Source organism: Mercenaria mercenaria, chromosome 3, assembly GCF_021730395.1.
Source record: "Mercenaria mercenaria strain notata chromosome 3, MADL_Memer_1, whole genome shotgun sequence".
In the NCBI taxonomy this organism is placed as follows: Eukaryota; Metazoa; Mollusca; class Bivalvia; order Venerida; family Veneridae; genus Mercenaria; species Mercenaria mercenaria.
In genome coordinates, this window is record NC_069363.1 from 44,885,380 (window position 1) to 44,908,972 (window position 23,593).

General features: G+C 34.6%; 1 protein-coding gene across 3 annotated transcripts in view; it reads right to left on the reverse strand.

Moving 5' to 3' along the window:
• Positions 1-15,802: 15,802 nt before the first annotated feature.
• Positions 15,803-23,593, reverse strand: part of LOC123524922 (multiple epidermal growth factor-like domains protein 10) — a 69,419-nt gene continuing 61,628 nt past the window's right edge. For all 3 annotated transcript variants that reach the window (XM_045303538.2, XM_053538327.1, XM_053538328.1), the window contains 4 exons: positions 20,309-21,652; positions 19,952-20,054; positions 19,120-19,214; positions 15,803-18,507 (listed from right to left, as the gene is read on the reverse strand). In XM_045303538.2, coding sequence (XP_045159473.2) covers positions 18,443-18,507; positions 19,120-19,214; positions 19,952-20,054; positions 20,309-21,652 — 1,607 coding nt within the window. In that variant the 3' untranslated portion in view covers positions 15,803-18,442. The remainder of the gene's footprint in view (positions 18,508-19,119; positions 19,215-19,951; positions 20,055-20,308; positions 21,653-23,593) is intronic.

The following is a 23,593-nucleotide window of genomic DNA, read 5'->3' on the forward strand; positions in this document are numbered from 1 at the left end:
AAAAACTCTGACAAAACGTCATGTACGAAAGTTTGAAAATATGGCTTCTTTATTTACCTCATTGTTGTTGTGTTTTTTTTTTCAACAAAATTATCATATTTCCAAGGCGATAAAGATTTTATCAAATGTGAATTTTAGAGTTTGAATAATGGGTTAGTAGAATTTGACTTACTTACATAGTTTTCAAATTCTAGAAAACTCAGGTTTAAATTTGGCATAGAAATCATTAATGTAGATATACTGACAATGTTTCATGCAAAGTAAATAATATTTCTTACGATTTGATTAAATGACCTTGTTTTTACAAACTCTGAAACTTTTAAAAACGTTTTGGGTAAACATGTATTTAACTGTCTCAACAATGTTGGCGCAACTGATTCTTTAATTTATATGAAATCAAATCTGTCTTCATAAAGAAGATAATTTCTTGTGAGTCATATGCACAAGACAGGCTGTTCTGTGGAAATTCTGTTCCTAAATGATACTGACAATAAGAGAACTGTAAGGAACTGACCGTTTGCGTTTTCGTTATGGACATAAAGAAAACATTATGCCATTAAGGACGCTCGCTACAGTTTCGTTTTTTTTCTCAATAATAGATTTTGATGAAATGTTTTGTATTAAAAGATCATGTTAAGATGTATTGAAAAATGAAATAAAAATACTAGGTCACCAGCTTTGTTTCAATTTAATTTGCCCCTAGATATTATGCTTTTTTTAAACATATTTCAAAATTTCTGTAATCCTAAAAATCTTTCAGTAAATTACAATAATCAGCATAAATTTGATTATCTAAGCATTTTTATAACGGAAAACAATATATCTATTTGAAACATGCTCAGAGAAATCAAAAGAACATGATTTTGTAAAGAAAGGAATACTTGTTCAGCAGACCCAAGGGCTATTTTTGTATATTTTTGTCAGTTTTAAGTTGGTACTTCTGCTATTTTATCGAGTTTCACATAACAGAATTTAATCAAACTCTGCACATACCTTTGGTTATGTCTACCTAATCTAAAACAAAAAGAAAATTGATAGGTCACCATATTAGATTTCGCTTAAATCAAATTACGAGGTGGGGTATGGCGGGCATTTATACAACGCAGGTTGGTACGAAATACTCTTTCAGTATTTGACTTAGAAATATATATGTATATAATTATCAAACGGCAGATTTCTTAATAAGCGGATTTTAAGGTGTTTCTAAAGCATTTTGATGGCATAGAACGATGAAAGTTTCCGCCTTTTTAACAAAATCTGTAGGTTACGAATGTACGGTACGTGTACGGTACGGGATTAGAAACAGCTGTGACTCAATGCAGAGTTTGAGCGCTGGTATAAATAACAGACTCCAGTATATGTCGGATTGAAGCAATTTGAACTAAAAGTACTTTAAATGTATATATTTTGTAACCATGGTGATACTTACCCTAACCTTTAGTCAGTATATTATACATTTTGTACATTAAATGCATGCGAACATACAATAATTTGCCGTACGCGACATTAGAAAATCACTTCCGGGCATGCGCAGAAGACCGCACCAAGTCTGCAGTGAGCTACAGCGAAACCAAATTGGCACGGTGTTGGGGTAAATATCGACCCGTCCGGAAAAACTGTAGCGAATGCCTTTAATATTAATAAGTCAAAGTTAAACAACACGTATGAAAAGTAACCCAAATTATTATAGAATTTTTGGGAAAGTTTTTTGAAAGTATAGAACGCAACCAAGCAAAAATGTTAGCAAATTTGGTTTGACTGAGACTGTATATTAGAGGAAATATAATGTGCAACATCACCACGCACCTCTGCTTTCCTAGCACAGAATTAAGCGGGATTTTGTTTTGAAGCTGAATTCTAGCATAATGACATTGAATTTTTACCATTACTTAAAATGACCAGAAAATATAAAATAACACTGAGACCAGGTACAGGAAGACCGCCACATGGCACTCAAACACTGCCATTGAGTTAGTAATATATGTAAGCTGCGGTAAAATCGTTTAATAGCATAGAAAACACGCAAGCAAAATAATTGGAGACAAAGTTGAACTTTTTATTACATTTACACGACACTAATAAAACTCATTCATGGATTCGTCAGTTCAAAGGTATGACACTGTCTCACTGGAATGTTAGGAAAATCACAAATATTATAAAAAGGCAACATTTATTGCTAAGTCACACTTTTGAAAAACTGGATGTTCTCAAAGGTGGTAAATGTCTGAGTGATAATTTTAAAGTTGTGCATTCAATTAAATTAACGAGTATCGTCGCTACTTTCATCGCGACTGCTGTCAATCATACCACTTTTCCCGTTGTTTCGTAGATTAAAGTCAATCAATACTTCCTACAAATTTACATTGGGTTATTATTAGGGAAAATGAGAGTTTGACATGGCATGTTCTAATCTCTAGCCAGGTCTGGCCTGGCCAAATGAGCCAATTTTTGACAGGATTGGGCCAGTCCAGCCGAGGACAGATTAATCAAAAACTGAACGTATAAAATATCTATATTTCAGTCTCCCTAAAACTATGCATTGGAATATAAATGACTGTAAACTGCTCATTCTTCAGACATTTCAGGATAAAACTGCAACATGGTTAAAAATTGTTTGTACATTTTATTTAAATATGTCACTACAGGTCAAACAGACAAATTCCTGTATTTCTGGTCGCAAAAACCCATGTCGACACCATTAATTACATGTGTACCAGGGGCATCCGTGACCGAGTGGTTAGGTTCGCTGACTTCGAGTCACTTGTCCCTCACCGGTGTTTGTTCGAACCTCTACCCAGGTGCCCGCTCGTGATGAAATAATGCACGGAGAGGCACCTGTGGTCTTCCTCCACCATCAAAGCTGGAAAGTCGCCATATGACCTATAATTGTGTGATTCCAGGTATTAGTGGCAGAAGATGTAACAGAATTAAATACTGTTGAAAAATACCAAAAACTTTGCCTTTTTCTGAAATCACATTATTCAGATGAATAAAACTGATGGCTGATCTTAATCTAACCTACTTTAATATATCATATAAGATTATCTCCTTAGTTGGAAGCGGTGTGCTGCAACTTCGTACATCAATAAACTGGTAGATACTGCATGTAAATGAAGAAAGGGTATTATTGCATCTGTCGATTCTAAAGATAAATAACAATTGTTTGCCAACCTGCTGCCAGTGAATCTCTGTGGTATAAATATTTTGAATCACACTTACTCCCTAAAGTAAAATTTAGATCTGACAGACATTTTTGATTTATCTAACGAGAAAATACAAAAAGGTCCACATATAAAAAACTTCTTTAAAGCATTTGAACATTGATAACCATGATCGTCTCTCCTTGCCTGGCATAGCCTGACCTAGCCTAGCCTAGCCCGGTCGAAAGTTGCTCTCATTGGCAGGCGGCCATACCAGGCAAAGCCAAAAATTAGAACATTCAAGCTGACATGCTATGAACTAGTATAAACCAGTTCTGACTACTGGTCCCTATTCTCATTCCAATTACGTTTTGTGTGGTGTATTTGCTTGTTTTTTTTCTTTCCCTGGGATATTCCTACACCATCAAAGCTGGAAAGTTGCCATAGGACCTGAATTATGTCAGTGCGACGTTAAACCCAATACAAAAATTAATTTCCAGCTCGCACGTCACTGTGTATAATAAAGCATGTGATACTTTAGAAGTCAGTCCGTGTTTCTACAATTTTAAGAAATATAATGGCTGACATAATTTACCTCTATTTCTATAAATAATGCTCTAATTGTCTTCAGATCTCCAATTATAACATCACAGCAGTAAAGAGTTCAATATTTTGTAATAAATTAATTAGTGCGAGCAGTCATTTATACCACGCATAATTTCAGTTGTTCTCAAGGGACATTGACAAAAGCTCAAGATATTTTTATGCGATCTACTCTAACGACAGTACTAAAAGCTAAGATTCTAGCAATAATTTACCCATTCCTCCCTCCTACAATCTCTTTTTGAGGTTTTTACGATATCATTCTAGTTTCTATCACAGAATGATTGAAAATGCGAACAATCAATTATCGATTATGGTATAAACTTACGACAGCATTCTTTGCGATAGCCTAATGATAACAGTATTTCTAAACACAAAAACAGGGACGATAGGAGAAAATGAATGTATCTTTCGACAAATCATGACGTCAATTATTTTATTTCTGTTAACAAGAGCTACGGCGAAGCAATGATAAATATATAAACTTTGTTTGGAAAATGATACGAGGTGATGTAACAGCAGGAGAACATAGTTTTCCTTCATAATGATGATAATTTAGGTTATATTGGCTGATAGTTTCTAACATAAATGTTAATAAGAAAACAATTTAGAAAATGAATGTATACGCAAGTTTACTTTCCAGCAGATAAATTCATACGGCGATGTATATAGAATTTTAGTGATGCACAGATTGCAGTTCCATGAAAAGCGGCGTATGGTCCCTACTGTTAACTGAAATTCAGAGGACATTTGACAGAAACTGCCAAAAAGACAATCTTAAAAACTGGCCCCATACCCCATGTGTGATCAAACCATACCCAAAGCTATAATGATGCGGAGTATTGAATCACCTACGCCAATTTTGTATTGAGAAAGGTGACTTACTTAAAGAAATTGTCCATTAGTAATTACGAAAGTAATCATCCTAAGGAATGAAATTCAATTCCATGGGTTGGTAGGACGAAAATTACAGTGTCTGCCCTTGTAAGCGTCTTTGTATGCAAACATGCAAACTACGAATATAACAATGGACTATAAAAGAGATGTTTTACCATATAAATGTATACAACGCATTTTACGACAAAAGAAATATAACAATTGCAATCAAATAATAACATTTTACCTTAGACTGTTGAGTGACTTCGTTACACATAACTGCTATTCGTTATCTCTCATAGGGCGTTAAATGTATGCATGTTTGAAGTAATTTATCCCGTACACAACAAACCATACGACCATTCGTAAGTTCATAAACAAAACGTATTTTCGTTGCTTCATTACCAAACACTAGCGTCACCTCAAATGTACACGCGACGTCAGATACAATTTAGTGTTTAACTTTGTATCTCTGTATATTTTGCAGTTCATACATAAGGGATAGTCAATTTTTTCAATTACAAATGTGCCGTTATTTCAAAAATCGTGACATTCGAGGATGCAATGAGACTTGTTTGTAGATCCGATTAAGGTTCATGGGAAGATGACAATCTAGATTCCAAGCCGCCTGTGAAGTAGGACTAAGCTCCCACTGACTGATTGTGAATTAAAAGTAAAAAGATGTATACGAAGTGGCATAAAAAGTTTACGTTTTACATGAAAGCGCAAAAATAAAGAAAATTAAGTGCTGTAGAGGTCATACATGTACAATAACAGTTATTTTTTTTTATAAACGCATATATGAACAGAGAGCACTTTGCTGTTAAGGCCACGCCTATCGTCCTGGTTTTAAATCTTTGGACAACATGCAAACTTAAGCCCCTTTTAAGCTCTCTCAAGGGAATACTTTGTAGAAAGGTGTGTTTATTTTTGAGTAGTATATTTCACAGTCACCATCACTTGTATTTATACATTAATCACACTTCCTACAAAATTTCATGAAAACATTTAGCGATCTATTTTACTTCGTCACAATAACTGTCATGATTAACAATGCATTTCTTCAAATTATACTCGAGAAAAAGCATGAGCATCGTCAACAGGTTATTACGAATAATTGCACTGACTTGTACGTCTGAAGATGAATACAAATTTGTGATTAAAATGTTCCTTTGATATGTCTCCAAGACTTAAAATGAACTAGTCTGACAGAGGCTTGCTACATAAATCTGATTTTTGTCAGACTATCATTTATATCTAGATGATATATTGCCGTTATTCCCGGTTCATTTAATCCGGAATCATAGCATAGTCTTTTAAAAGAAAGATAAATGTATTTCATACTTCGCTAGTAATGATTTATGTATGCAATATTTTCATGTTTCAATGCTTACACTGATTTATTATGTCTTTGATTTCTAAAAAGCTATATTTATGACTGGATATTTCATAATCATTCCGTCATGAAAGTTGTTATTTTGTTACACATTTGTAGGTTTTTGTACAAAAATCAAACATTAGGTACACATTTTAGTTTTGCAAAATAGCAAATGAAAAAGTCGAAAATGAATACTTCTGAAATTACGAACGAATAAATATTCGACAAGAACATCAACTGTTATTTCTCAATCCTAGACGACATTATAAATCAAACACTGTTTAAATAATATCAAATGATTTCATCTAAAGTTTGAACGGGTAGCTTCGAATAGAAAACCTTTTTTTTTTTTTTTTTTTTAATTTTTTATTATGAGGATATTATACTTAACAATTGTTTAAACTGAAAGGCGATCTGTTCTACAAGTTTTATACGTTGGTGCACAGAAATAATTTTAATATTCTGCTTTCGATGATATTTTAATTAACCACCTAAATCTTACAAATCTTTCTTTATATAAATCATCAGTAATTTATTTAAAAAGGTTCTTCACACAAATATTTCACAATCCAGTCAAACTTGCTCGAGTGACCACGTCTATTATGAGACCACTTGCATTGACAGACTACTTTTTCAGTTGTGTTGTTCAAAATGCTAATACGCACGCACCAGTACTGGCCTCTTAGTTTGTTGGGAGACACTCGATAGCATCTCAGAAATTCCTGGTGCCTGGACCGAAAATCAAAACAAAACCTCTGGTTTGACAGTGTTACAACTAGACCACCAAATCACTCATGCTTTACATTTTGATTTTTAGAAGTAGCAAATGGGGTATCCAACAGGCAGTGATACGCGACCTTTCATTGTTTAACACAGAAGTGTATAAACGAATAATGTGCAAGCTAAACAAAATCTGATCTTAGTAGTTTTTTTTTCTAAAATAATTTGTATTACTTTCTATTAAATGTTTAATGATGTACCACAGTAACCGTACATGCCTATATGATAAATGCTTTAGTGGCAATATATTCACTGAGTATTATCGTATTTATATCTTGGCGACTAAGAAGGTGTTGAGTGTGACAAACTCATTTCACACGTATAGTATCCTACAACTAATTGCGTGCCCTTACAGGAAAAACATAAATATAAATTGAAGTCATAAGTTGATATGGTTTGTACCTCACAGTTAAAAATACACAACAAAAAATATGTATTTTTATCTCGCTTCCTACTAGATTCTTGCATTTCTATTGGTCAACAGACGTCACGTGGAGACAGGAAACATTCCATATCCTGCTAGTACATTACAGATATGAATTTTGATTAAAAACAAAATGGCTGCCGCATCGCTAGGGTAATTAAAACAAGTCAGATTATAAGCCCAAGCTATAGATATCATTTCCGAGAAAAAAAATTTTAGTGTTTTCTTGCCGCTCTCGTTTTTCCTATCTAATTTAGGTTCGTGAAGTCAGTGGAAATTAGATAGAAGAACAGTAACAGTATGGCACGGCCGTGATTGACAGGTTGAAATGTTGTTTTAGTTAAATCATCGAAAAGCAAAGGAATTAACACATTTGTAAGACAGCAGTTTGTGGAAGGATCATTTAATCTACCTGCAAGGTAAAGAAATTAACAGGAAACGGGACTAAAGCCGGAGTTTAAGACATTTCTGACATCGTGTAATCTGATGATTTTTCGAAAGGATGGAACGTAAAAGTTTTTCAAAACCAGTTCATAACCTGTGTAAATGAGATTCTGTTTTTTTGTGATTCTGTCAAAATACAGTTCATTTTGCATTTTATGGCTACTGTTAATCAACTATAATCAAAGCATGAAAACCAGAGAAGATTCCAGGATTCCAGTCTGTTCTGTAACTGTAAGTAGCTTTATTAATATAAAAATTGTCTCAATCAGTACAGCGAGGATGTAAAAGGTAGTCGGCAAGATGAAATCGTTACACTGCTTGTTGGTGACAAGACACGGGATATACACTGTCGAGGAAATCCATATCAAGCGCTCGCTCTCGCCTGATATGGATTTCCTCGACAGCGTATATCCCGTGTCTTGTCACCAACAAGCAGTGTAACTAATAATATCCAAATATATACACATTTGTATACAATAGCAAACTACTCTTTCCTAGTATAATGCCAATCATCAAACCCATCTACCTTCCTAATGTCAGTGTTTTTACTCGTTATGAAATTTTATCTTCAGTAGTTAAAATCAATTCTGTATTTAAATTAGGTGATCTTTCAATACACATTCATATTATTCAAGGTTTAGAACCCATAAAAGTACGAAAAATCGGAACTAGGAATTTTGTTCTACGAAACAATCTTAATTATTTGGAATTACGAAGTTAATACGCTTACCTCTCAAAGACATGTAAATGGATTCTACATTTTGTTTGTTAGAATTTGTTAAGACTTTAGGTATCATGACGTTATCAACTTGTCGCTGTAGCACGTGCGTTGACAGTATGAAGAACTAACTTTTGGCGAAAAAAGGTCTCCAAAAAGCGTTGTATAAATTCATTACTTTTATGTATGAGTAGAATTCTTGAATAAAACCTTTGTTTTTGCCAAGTTTGGACATGCAAAAATAGGGAAAACAGTGAACAAACAAGGAGATTCTTTGAACGCGCGCTGTTGGTGAACGTTTTTACATATTATGTTCTTCCGTGTTCTAAGTTACATAAACAAATATAATAGACGCAAAACATATTCGCCAAAATGCCGATAGGTCCGTGACCTATGAAATCATTAAAATCTGCCTTTTCGTTAAAAACATTTTTCAGCCTACTTTTACTTGTAATCAATATTTATTCTCTGGATGTGCGCCTGCATTAAAACAGTATTTCAATTATGTAACGGCGGGCAGAACCAGTGTTCCTAGATATACAAACCTGTTCTCCGCAAGTAACTGCTAACTTCCATACATGAATCAGAGGCAGAGGACGAATGACTTTAGACACAATGCCTTTTATATCTGAACTGTCAACTCTACATTAACAAAATATGCTCAGTTAAAGTAACCCCTTTAAATGTGTATTTAATAAAACAATTAAAACCTCAAACACCAGGTATTTATACTCAAGTTATTACCAGAGTATTTTTACTGAAGCAACAAAGTTTTCACTTTTAGTTTTTGCGCCGACTAGTAAATTTTACTGTTTTTATTAACAATTCTTATGACCATATCTTTCGGCAAAGGTCGTACGCATTGATTATATTGAACAATAGATAGAACGCATGTTCTTACAGGATAAGCGATTATATTGATGCAGGTAAAGAAACATCACGCACCCCTCAGTTCCTCAGTTTCTTAATAGAAACTCCTTACTTACAGGTAAATGACCCTTATGAGAATGGTCATTTTTGATGTAAACAATAGCTTAAATAATTTAACATTATATTATCCGCAATTAAAATGATTTAATTCATTACATTTACGCGCAATGATCATTACATCTATATCGATATGTCTCTTTGAGGGAAATATTAGTTTTATTCCGGACCTTTATAGTGGCTTTAAGCCGGCTGCTTCGATCCCCTGAAGTGAGTTGAATATTCTAATGTTTTGACATTTCAAGCCCTTTTGTTCTGTTCTATGTAAGAATATCGATAACGCACGGTTGCTTCTTGTTACAACATCTACAGAATCCCTAAGATTGATGCACTCGCCCGCGCACCAGTCCTTGGACTTCATGCTGCTTTTACATGAACAAACAGCGTTTATCCTACAATAAGACAAGTGTCTCAGTGTCTTGATACATAAAAGAAGTTTATAATATATGAAAGTAATATGATTAAAAAACAAGTTTAAAATGATGAAAGTTACGTCAGTAGATAGCTGTTCTACTTCAACAATTAAACATTTGCATTTTCTCTTGTAATGGAGATTTGTGTGCAGTTTTATGCATTTTTTTCTCATAGGTTTGAAGAAGTGTGTTGATAATGTAGCTTTACATTCTAGGTGTACATATATGTTATGTTTGAATAAGAATAGCATACATATGATTTTTTTTTCATAAATGAGGATTTCCGACTGTCCTTGTTCTAGTTTTCTGACATCTAAATTTCGTATGACATTTGCGTTCCTGTCTTAATGTCATTTTTCATCTCGCCTTATAAAATTACAATATTCCCCTACGCTTCTCATTATCGTGTCAATTGTTTTGTCTTAATTCCTTTTATAAAATGTTGTCTTTAATCGACTCCCTTGGGACATTTTAGGGAGTGAGGGATATACTTATTTAGATATGTGGCGGATATAAATTGCGGCTATTTCAAAACTATTGACATCATGTCTAACTGCTGTGAAAGCCCACGTGGAAAGATACTGCGATAAAGTATACGAGAACTCTGGTAAACACTTATTTTGGTTGATTAAAAATTCTGGTGAAATCCTGGATAAGTTGAAAATTAATAATTACAAGGTATCTACAGTCAGTACATACGATTTTTCTACTTTGTATACCACTTTACCACATAACTTAATAAATGACAAATTAGCTGCCCTAATTCAAAAGACTTTTGCCAGAGAGAATGCTACATTTATTGCTTGCAATTTTGATAAATCTTTTTTTACTAACAATATTATTAAACATTATACAATGTGGACCTGTGACGAAGTTTGTAAAGCCCTTTCCTTTTTATTGAACAACATTTACATCAGGTTTGGGAATGCAGTTTTTAGACAAGTTGTTGGTATTCCCATGGGAACAAATTGTGCACCCCTTGTCGCAGATTTGTTTTTATATTGTTATGAAAGAGACTTTATGTTGAGCCTCTCTCCAGATACGCAGGCAGATATTATAACGGCATTTAATAATACATCACGCTATCTAGATGATATTCTTAATATGGATAATCCGTTTTTTGGTCAATTGGTGGGTACTATTTATCCTAGGGAGCTTCAGTTAATTAAAACAAACAATTCGGATACTGATGCTTCATTTTTAGATTTACATCTCTCTATTTATGACAATTTTATACATACCAAAATTTATGACAAGAGGGATGATTTTAATTTTAGTATTGTAAATTTTCCCCATTTGGATGGGGATGTACCTCAGGCTGCATCGTATGGGGTATATATTTCTCAATTAATTCGGTTTGCCAGAGCGTGTAGTCATGTCAAGCATTTCAATGAACGTAATCAATATATTACAGGTAAACTTCTTCAGCAAGGCTACCGTTATTACAAATTGCGTAAATATTTTGCTAAATTTTATTATCGTATTTCTGATTTAGTTTTAAAATTCAATAGTAATTTAAAGACACTTCTGCGAGAAGGTATTTCTAAACCCGTTTTTTATGGGGATGTGGTTTACAAACTTCGTAAGATCTTGGGTCACGGTAATTTTCCAAATGTATTTGGAAAGATTATCAAACGTTTTATTAAAAGAGGTTACGACCCAACTGTTTTGAGACATACCGCATGTTTAGTGTTCAACCCGTTTACAGTTGGACACTACGCTTCCCTCTTTGATTGCGTCTGACGGAAGAGGGGGAGGACTCTATGATAAGCAGTTTTTAAATCCTACCAGGACTGAACTGTTTTGATATTTGTCTTCTGGCCTGTTTCGTCGGACCCTTAAGGGTGTTTCTCTTGTTGCTCTGTCTTCTGAAAAGGCATTGAGTACATACGTTTTTGGTTCTTAAGGTTTGTTTTTTATATATTTATACACGAGCATTTTTGTGTTTTACATGCCATGCCTTTTTGTTTCCATTACGTGTGTAAGAGATTCACCTGGAGGAGATTACTTTTATTTACACTGTCCCATGTCTTTGGAACATGGTGGGGGTAAGAGTGAGGTTAGGTGCACCATAAACCGGTTTAAACTCCCCACTGGTGTTTTTGCTACTGACCGTTCCAAGGTGGTGCCCCACTGTGTTCCTTTGTTTGTTCGTTTCGTCTTATGTGTTGGCTTTGTGTGCGTGTGTGTTGTTCGTTTTGTCCTTATGTGTTCGCTTTGTGTGTGTGTGTGTATGTGTGTGTGTGTGTGTGGTGCACGCGTCTGCGTGCTGGGGGTTTCGTTTTCAGGAGGCTACGTTTTTGGTGCGTGGCATTCCCTGTTTGATATTTTTCTTTGTTTTTTAACGTCACTAATTACGGCAAGATCTTATAAAAGAAATTGTATGGTCATAAGGTCTATTTAATATATACAATTTGACATCTAATTCATGCCTTGGCTGAACCGCAAACATGTCAGTACGCAAAAATATCTCATTGACGTGACATGATATTTGGCGGCAAGATAACAACACATAAACATGTATCATGATTGTACAGATTCTGCTGTTTTAACGGATATTATTTTCACAAGGACTTTCTTGATAATTGACTTACTGGCCACAATAATTTGTGAATAAGACTTGAAATTAAATATTGTAGTAACTAATAATTGTAGGACAATCCCCGATTTCCTGTAGTCCTTCGCTAATTTGTAATAACTACATCACTTTTAACTGGCAACATTTTTTTTTCTACCGAAATAAATATTGGTTATAATGAGATGCGTTTGTCCACAGCAGGAAATTACTTTTTCTCAAAGTAGCCTAAACGTTCTGATGAATTATTTTTGACCGCTCTAAATTAGTGCTGACATCAGACCTCTTGAACAGCGACAGAAAGTCATAAAATCACAGTATTACCTCATAAACCTTTCAGAAGCAGGACAAATATCATTCAAAAATAAATTTCTAGATTTTGTGGTCAGACCTATTTTTTTCGTTTTTGCTCTTGGAAAATATCTAAAACAAGGGAGCAAATTTAAGGGAAATACAAGGGTCATCGGCTAAATTCTGCAGAGGACCTGCACGCTGGATTAGAAACTGTATTGTCAGATTTGGATTTTTGTAGTTACTGCTAATGAGGCTATGATCATTTTTGCTTAGACATTTGTAAAAATATGACTACTGAACTTCGTGAAGCCTGATTAGTGTGCTGCGGTATTTAGAACTTTGGCTTGCGTCTTGTTTAAAGGCAATGCTATATAAAAAGGTATTCTGCATTTTCTGGACAATTTATGGACGCAAATATGTCTCCAGTCTGTTTCCAATGGTTATAGCCAAAGTACTTGGTGTTCGGACAGATCAAGAGTGTTCCTCTTGCCGGACATCAAAGGACATTGGACATTGGACGATCTTTAATCTTAAAACCTAAAAAGACATTTTCATAACTTGTTTTATCTACGCAGCCTAAATAGACTATGATATATGTTGGATCCTGAAAAGATGATCATCAAAAGCGCTCAAAAATGTCCTATACTGACTTCAAAATGATCATAAGCACAAATGGAAGACTCTGGACCTATAAACTACCATTTCAACTTTGCCGTCTTGATATGTGCGTTTCAGAATGATTTATTACGGTAACATATATGATATCGAACATTAAAATGCAGATATTTAAGCATGCAGGTTGCTTGTAAAATGTTCAAATGTAAGTGGAATACCACTCGCATAATGATGGCAAATCGCATTAAAATTCGTTCAAACAGAACTCCAACGGAAATGGTGTCGCGGAAGGGCTTGGTTTGACATATTAGGCGGTTATACGCCGTACGAAATAATTTAACACGGGCTGCGCCCTCGTGAGATTATTACGCCCGACGAATAACCGCCCATCGTGTATAAGTGGAGATAAAACACGGTTTTGCTATAAATTATTTCATAACTTTTTTTCAACAATATGTTTGTGCTTGGCACCCGCCGAGTTCTAGTTCATGTTGTAGCAGGCAGAGAGGTGTAGTGTTTAGCCTCATGTTCGAGCAGGCAGAGAGGTGCAGTGTTTAGCCTCATGTTCTAGCAGGCAGAGAGGTACAGTGTTTAGCCTCTTAAAATATCACTATTTTACGTGTAGTAATGAGTCTGACCAAGATTGAGTACCAGGATAGATCTAGATTTTGAGGAGAGGTCATAGAAGGTGACCGGGAAGTATTAAAACTTAGAATATTTCACTATTTTGACCATATCTGGAAGGTTTTTCGACCTAGTTCGAGCCCCTACCTCATGAACATACTATACATGTAAATGGTAGTATATGTTCAAGTCGCTACAAGGTACACTATATAGATGTGTAGAAAGATGATTCCACTTCGAAGAGTCAAAAGTCGTCGATTACATTTAATTTTTGGACGTTGACCGACGGACAGACGTTCAAATTTTGCGGATAAAAGGGCAAGATACGAAGTCGAAATTTCGTGTTATTAACTCGAGTTACTAAGTCGAAACTTGGAGTTAGTATCTCAAAATTTCGGGTTAATAAATACAACGCACCTGGCACTAATGCTCTTCCGTAGAAGTGTGTTCTATGTAGTAAATAATATATTTATTCATGACAAAAGTTATTTAACCTTTACCCTGCTAAATTTCTAAAATGGACTGGTCCATCATCCAACTTGGGCAAAACCATTTATTATTCAAAGCAGTGTTCACTGCAAATTTACTGACTGAATAGCGAACAGTGCAGACCATAATCAGCACCAATATGCAGGCTGATCTTGGTCTGCACTGGTCTCAAAGGCAGAATAACTTGCTATCAGCAGGGTAAAGGTTAAAGAAGTTATTAGCATACCAGTTCAAAACAGTTTCATCGGATAATGTGGTTTAATGTAGTTTACCTTCAGAAGATTTATTTGATTTTGTTGGATTTAACGTCGCACCGACACAATTATAGGTCATATAGTGACTTTCCAGCTTTGATGGTGGAGGAAGACCCCAGTGCCCTTCCGTGCATTATTTCATCGCGAACGGGCTCCTGGGTAGAACCACAAACCTTCCGTAAGCCAGCTGGATGGCTTCCTCGCATGAAGAATTCAACGCCCCGAGTGAGGCTCGAATCCACATCGATAAGGGAAAGTGATTCCAAGTCAGCGACCTTAACCACTCCACCACGGAGGCCCCACCATCAGAAGAGAATATTTAATTTCAAATAACACCAGCTTGTTATTTTAACAAACACGGCATATCCTTTTGCCTCACCTTGTTTTTTCTAATCCCGGCCATCTTTCGTAAATACTTATTAAGTTTACGTGAAAATGAGCCTGTCGATATTGTAGCATACTCCAGTAAACAATCTATGTTTTATTTTGTTTTTGTTTTCTATTGAATCGCCTACTTTGTGCTCGAGATATATGTTATTCTGCATGTACGTTGCCTAACCCACACGTATCATAACTACACAATAATGAAAATAAAAACAAATGGTCTTGCGATTACGGCGGGTGCCAAGCACAAAAATATTGTTGAAAAAAATTATGAAATAATTTATAGCAAAACCGTGTTTTAACTCCACTTATACACGATGGGCGGTTATTCGTCGGGCGTAATAATCTCACGAGGGCGCAGCCCGTGTTAAATTATTTCGTACGGCGTATAACCGCCTTCTAATATGTCTTTTATTGTAAAATTTAGATCAAATATGTCAGAACTATTTATTTGCGCAAATGTGGCACCAAAAGGTAGGTCGTCACGCTCCTTTGTTTATACACGTCAGCAACGGAAATGGTAATACGTCTTGCATTCCATTAGGGCACAAATGATGGTGAATTATTCTGCAAAGCAAATAACCTACTGTATGTGTGTGTGTGTGTATGTGTGTGTGTGCGTGCGTGTGTGTGTGTGTGAATTAATCAAGACAATTGTTCTACGTGACATTTGAACTATGTAAAGCGCCCTTGAACGTGAAATTGATCATGAAAAGGGCGCTATATAAATCTGGTATAATGATAATAATAATTTCGTTGTATACATGCTTTACCTTTTGAGAAAACAATTCAAATAACACAAAATCATAGAAAGAAAGCGTTTTATTTACCTGAAAATAGAACAGCATATAAAACATGTATATTACTCCACAAAACACTTGTCAGTATACTGATATAAACATTGAATTCTGGAAACGGACTGCATAAAAAGGCCACACTTTCGGACAGTACAGCGCCTTTAAAATCTCGCCATTTTCGAAGAGCTATTATATATCGTATTTTCTATGCATTTGCAATAACATCCCAGTATTGAAATTTCACTCTTTACAAATGGCATTCATTTCTAAAACGAGGCAACCTTTTAAGAATAGTATAAGTATCTATCGTAACGGACAGTACGGCAGAACATGAAATCGTCGGATAGATTGCTGGTAAAGATGATTTTCATTTCTCAAATATTTCTTTATTTTGATGATATACTCCTAAACCTTCAGTAAAATATTTGACAAAATTTGAAAGCTAAATAACACGTCGACGTGACAGACGTCAGCATGATATCGTTGTGAATATTTAAGCATTGCTAGTCATATTAGAATAACGTGATTTAGTTAAAAAAGCTAAAGCAGAAATTAATAGGTTTTTGAAAGCTTAACTTTGAATGGCACAAGACGAACACATGCGAAAAAAGTTGACATGTTACTGTTTGTCAGCTGAACTGACATTGTATGTTATAAAATATGTACTAAATAATTAAGCAAGCGATGGTGTTATATTAAAATCATCTTTAGCAAAGTTTTCAGGCTCCTTCGTCATTTGGGGCTGACAATTTTAAGAAGCATAAAATTGTATATTTCTTAATAATAATGCTTTCAATTACTTTTATTTAACAGTGTTTCAAAAACAAAAACACGTACTTCAGAGGTAGCTTTTCTCTGACCTTGCAATGTGATGTTTCCCATCCATTCATAGTCTTCAAACGTCATTGATGTATTCATTTTAAGCAGTTTGTATATAACTGTATATAACTCATACAAAATGACTACTAATAGCGCCTATGATTTTATTCATTTTATTTTGAAGAAGCAAAATTAGAACATGATCAAGTGTGAGAATTAAAAAATATTTAATAGTAATCATTGCCAGACATAATGGATGTAATGCGTTGGGGGGGGGGGGGGGGGGGGGGGGATCAAATCATGCATACCCATCCAGGCATATCTATTCTTTATGTTCGTTTTGTTCTGAGACCCTTGGAGCATGATACTTAGTTCTATATGAAAATAGTGACCGTAATCAATCTTAAGTGACACAGTCGTAAGTGGATGAAGAGCAAAATGCTCTAGCTTTCTAGAGCTATATGCAATCAAAACGTTAGCTAACTTGGTATACTTTCCTTTCTGTTTTAGCACCTCATAGGGTAATAAAATCACGCAAGAGGGTAAAGTAAAAAAATGTTGGAAGCCAGATGTTCCATAGATCCGTACTGGGAAAAGTAGAGTCACCCATAGCAGCCTTGTTTTGTTTTAAATAAAGATTGTTTCAAGAATTAAATAGAACGTCTACCAAAGAAAATGAATCATAATAACTTGAGCAAGGTTTGTAGTTGGTTAACCGAGGAAGGAATGTTGTTAAACACCATTTTAACCACATTTAACAATCGGTCAGAGATAAGAAATGCTTTGACATTTTAAAGAGAGTTTTCTGCCACGGAAAAGAAAATGATGATACACAGTGACCAAGTGACATGTCCAAGTAACTTGAGATATCCAGGGTAATATATGGGAAAAAACGAAAGGATAATGAAGAAGATGGTTTAAAAAGTCACCGGATGCTTGACTTCTCTTAGCGAAAATACTAATGACATTGCAAATATGAATTTGAACTCAAAGTCGTGTTCTTTTTGGGTTATTTACACCATGAATGTTACGGCTAGTCATCCTGTATACATCGTGCACACACTTTCAAACTTAAAATGATGAAATAATTATTGGTAACCAATCGCGACTCTAAGCAAACATACATGCAAACAAATGGTTTTCAAGTAAAACTTTGATACAGAGAAAAAAATCATTTTAAATCTTTTTTTTTTTGTATCTGGTGCAATCAGTACAATGATTGCTAAACGAAACTGTCTCTGTTTTGTAAATAGCAAAGTCTTAACTTGTGTCAAAGTTTATTATTACATTATCATATTACTGGGTGTAAGTAATTACAACTATCATTTTCATTCACTATGATTGCTTCAATTTGCATGTGTCTCAAGTTCTAGTCTGTTCCGAATGATTTTTTTTCAGTTTGTGTCAAAATGCAACCACCGGTATACGCTGCCCTTCGATACTTCCTATGTCTAACAACGACAGTTTCAGGAACATCGTAAACAATATGGTTTTCATTTGAAGACATTGCACTGACACATACACTTTCGGAAGAACGTAATAGATCTGCACCAAAGCCTCATATTTTATGATACCCACATGTCATTGAAGTGCTTGCGCTGGATACTGATGTGTTGTGGTTTACAGAAACTGGAATTTCGTGACCTCTGTAAGATTCGTCAGGGTTGATATTCAGGTTCAATACATTGACATATTGTGGTTTCCCAGCCGTATCAGCTAAAATAGATGCAGTTTCAGTGTAACAGTTTGTTTTACTTTTCCTGTAAGCAGGAGTGTCGTAAGTTTCGTTGATATTTGCTATACTCCCACATTCATGCATAGTTCCAAGTTAAGAATTTGTACAAACTTCCACATGTAAATTCTCGGCAGTGAAATGTGTCTCCATGATGTCGTCTATAAAGAAACAGGACTCGTATATATAAAAAGCGGTTTCAATATTTTCTTTACAAATGGTGCTATAGAACTATCCAAATTGTTTTCCGGACAATTTGTTAGGCAAGGCATTTTTACCATATACATTTCTTATACTTTAAATCTTTCAAAACAAGTTAAATACACGTGAAGCCGAACAAATATCGTTTGTATAAATGTAACCAGTTACATAATTAAGTTTTCGTTTCAAGAATTCCATGTATCTACACCGCCCCTGACTACACTTTGAATAATAAACCTAACTTTTAAGTATACGTTGAATAAATATTCTACTAAGAGAAGTTAGTTATCATTTTAAACGCTCCATGTATTTACGTCGACCCTGACCACACTTTGAAAAGTGCCCTGCTTGTTCTCTTATAAATGGTGATGTATAGTTATTCCAGTTCCTGCATTAACTTGAAAACTTATTACCTTTAGAATAACTGTAGCAGGTCACTTCATAAATGTTCATACAAAAGATGAAATGACTATAAAATGTAAACTTGGCATGACCTGCTTATTTTTACAACCGAAATATTCTATTTTTAACATAGTGAGCATAATGTTTAGATCTTATAAACAGTTATTTACCGTGTTCGTCTTCAGAAAGTTCAACGTAAACTGGCTCAATATTAACTTTGTTGGATGCAATTACACCATGACAGCGCTTAGCACAAAGAGCAAACCTACAAAGCAATATGTTGAACACTTAAGACGATTTTCATAATGAGCCATAGTTTGGTCACATTTTAATGTGGCAGGATGTGCATATTAAAAACAACACAGCCACCAGTACAAATTAACAGTGCCCCTCGGTTTCTGTGTTACATTTAATTGTAGTAATTAGTACGCATTGTTCGAACCATGCATCAGTACTCTGCCCAATAAACGGATCTAATCATATTCAGTTGTATGTAAGTTATCTTATAATGCACTTTAGTTCCAAGTGAGAATTCTATAGCTGGTTTTTTTTGTCGTCTCCCGCTTTAGTCTTACACTATTGCCAGTGACAAGGAGTTGAAATATAATCCCTTACTCAAGATTGCGAATTGATCTCAGTTAAACAAAGCTTATGTGGCACTGATTATTAATTGTTTGTATTGTACTGAGAGCATCTTTAAGCAGCAGAATATTATTTCACAGTTTCGTTTTTGTAATTATAGCGACAGTTAGTCATCTTCGACTTAACAAGGGCTTATCTTCCTTCTTTCATGATTTAAACAGCACAAGGAAATTATTCGTCACTGTTCCGCAGAAAAGAGATAGTTATGTGCATAATAGTTAGTTTCATATGAAGAAACAATAAATTATTTTTTTATTGATGGTATTTGAACAGACCTGCTTTTGATTAGAGAGAAATGCTATCAAGTGTATGAAGTAGTACAGTTAGAGGTAAGTATATTAACCAAAGGACAGTACAAACCTTATTGCACACCAAGTCATCACAATAACAAATGATAATGTTAAAGCTGCAGCAAAACCACTAACAGTTCCTATAACAACAGGACCGAAATCTGTCTGCATTGCTGAAAAGGCAAAATAGTGTCAGGAAGGAATATATTAAGCAATGATTAAAATACAAACAAATTTATTTACTGTAATAATACCGGTAGCAAACTATTTATTATTTAACTTTGGTTCAAAAATTGTTTGTAAAAGCATATAACGACAGTTTGGGAATACTATTTGTCTAATTCATATAGTTCTAAACACGATGTCAATATTACTAATATTCTTAATAATTACGAGCATAAAACAACCATGTACTAAAATATATTACTTTCATTACAAAACGTCCCTTCATATCCCGTATCGCATCCGGTCAAACAAAGTGAAGTCTGTCTGTCACAAATATCGTCCTTGCAATTGCCAATACAGACGTGTTCACAACTTTCGCCGAAATACCCATCAGCACATCCATGTTTACAATGTCCTAACTGATGGGAACATGATTTATTAAAGCATGAAATGCTGCAAATTTCATTGCACCTGTCTCCATACCAGCCAGTAATACATCCATTGTCGCATTTGCCCGATAGTTGATTGCAAGACTTTTTAGAGCACGTACTGCTACAAAGAGTTTCACAAATTTCGCCGTACCAGCCTGGTACACAACCAAATAAACAGCTTCCTGTTTCTTTATCACATCTAGCTGAGTCTGATTTCGAATTAAAACAGTTCCGACTGCACTTTCTGTCACAGTTTTGGCCATAGAAACCGTCGATACAAGTAGTATTACATTCTCCAGTGTCAATAGCACACTTAACCACACCTTCCCTATCTGGTAAGCAATGTCCGCACTTTTTGTCGCAACTACTGCCATGATATCCATAAATACAGCCGTTATTACATGTTCCGTTATCAATGTCACATTTTTTCTCATCAGAATCTTCAGACAATGGCATACAGTATGCACATTTTCTGTCACATCTGCGACCAAAGAATCCATCAAGACACCCATTGTTACATTCCCCAGTCTCGATGCTACAATTGATATCCCCTTTACCGTTTGGCATACACCGGTCACACTTCTGGTCACAATAATTCATTCCATATAGTCCATCAGAACATTCCAAACAACGTTCTGAAAACTGATCACACTTGTGGCAGATTTCTTTTTTCAGACAGTTGTCATTGCACGTTCTTCCCCGTTTTCCATTAATACATCCTTTTAAACATGTCCCATTTATACTGCACCATTCAAGCACGTCGCCTTCTTGAACACAATTTTGACTGCATTGACACATACTACCTACCCAACCTTCTTTGCAAGTGGTACACAAGTCATGCTTGGAACACGCATTGCAGTTTTGGGGACAAATATTCTGACAGGCTGGTCCAAAATATCCGGCTTTACAATCAATACATTTGTCTGAGGCAACACAAGAAACACATGTTTGTGGACAAGAGTGGCATTTATCATTTGAAAAATACTCCCGTTCTTGGCAATCAAAACAAGCAGATTCTGACTTAAATGCTTTTAAAAAGGAATCACTACAAAGATGACATGTATAAGAATCTGCTCGACAATTGTGTTCACATTTCCTACCAAAGCGGCCAACGTCGCATACAGAACACTCACTGAGAGATGTGCAATGTCTGCAGTTGTCGATTGGACATTCACCTAAAAAAAAACTTAAGGTATTATTCTATTCTTCTTACCTTTTATAATCACATCACTATGTATCTCCTTGTCATAAAAATGAGTTTAGTTCAAGCTGTATGTATATATAAAAAAATTATATAAATATAGGATCTCACGTATGGGTAAGTCAGCTGTTCTGAATTTAATTATATCCCTTAATGCAAGCTATCTCTATATATTCAATGTATCCTCGAGATCCAGTTAACTTTCAGAGAGAGAAAATATAGCTTCTCTACTCCCAATCAGTTAAAAAGTCTAAAATGTAACTACTGATTTGTGAGACATGAAAATAGAGATTTCAGTATATAAATATATGCAAATGTTTAACCAGTACGAATGTGTAATACAATTCGGGCGTGCATATAAAGCAGCGTCGAAACAATTCTTATTGAGTTAGTGGACTAGTGGCATGTACGTGTTCGTTATTTTCTCTCTACTATATATATATATATATATATATATATATATGCGCGAATGTATTTTATGTCTTTTGTGTGCATTTATGTTTGGGTAATTGCACGTTCCAACGTAAGTCAAGTCTTAAACGATATCGTGTTGCAAAATATCAACAACACACGATATGGTATCTCAACAATTATGTTACTGTACCGCTCCATATGCCTACAACATGACAACAATACTTAATTTCAAAACAAAAGAAAAGATCAACAACGGACATGGTCAGATAACATTCCTTGTTACCAATTGGTCTCATAGTATATCAACAGTTGATTTATATTTCACCCAGTCAGACCATGCATACTACAATTTAAAGAAATGAACGTTATATTAAAACTAAACATAACGCTTATATTTTCCGACAATTATATGTGTAGATGTTATGAGATAATAAATTGTTGTCAGTAGTGATCTTACAATCATTATTTTGCATGTAGTTTAAAAATAAAGCTCGTAGATATTCTTTATAATGTTACGAAGTCTAATAGAATATGTTGCAAACTCTAAACGATGACACTATCATATGTTACAAGCTCTCATCGATGTTTTTTTTTTAAATATTATTACAGATTTGCAACGTAACAAATGAGTAAAGTATCATATATGTCATGTAACCTTTACAGACTTTCAATCTTTAATGTGACTATTTGTTTTACACAGATGAGACGTCAAAATAATGAAAACGTGCCATTCAAAGGTAAAAATGTAACCTTTGACCTTGCCAGTGTAAGTCGATGGTTCTAGAAAACTCGCTATTTCTCCGAAGGAAAGTAGTAATAACAGTCCCATACGAAAACTGTTAAAAGTGAAGATGCCAACATTATTTATTTACAGTAAAATATTTGATGTTATGGAAAACGACAATAAAACTGAAGATAAATAACAGACTATACAAGTAATTTTATATGTATTTTCAAGCAGATAAATATGTATATAAAATATCCATAACCAACCTATTCTATTGTAACTGGTATTGATCATAAAATAACATACAGCTGAATTACCTTTATTCTAAATTCTAACTCTGTCGCATGACTTAAGCTTTAGAGATCCAAAGACACTACACAAGTAAATCCATTTTCTTTAGAAAATAACAAATCAGTTCTATTTCACATCCGAACTCTTTCTCGTGAGCTACTCTTTAGAGACACACGAATCCCGCGAGACCAGAGTAATATAATGTCTGTTTCATGTAAAATGTTCCATTTTACATTCCTACTACATCGTGTGACTAACCGACATAGCGTATAGACTATAGGAGTAATTTCGTTTCTGTTTTCTAACAGATTACTACGTATATAAGATATCCAAAAATAATCGAACAATTCAATATTGATTAATTTTATGCATAATATGAATTACAACACTTACTATATGTACAGTCTAAATCAACATATTCTACAATTTACAACTTATTAATGTACTAGTACCTTTGAATTACTTTTTCACCAAAATATTAAT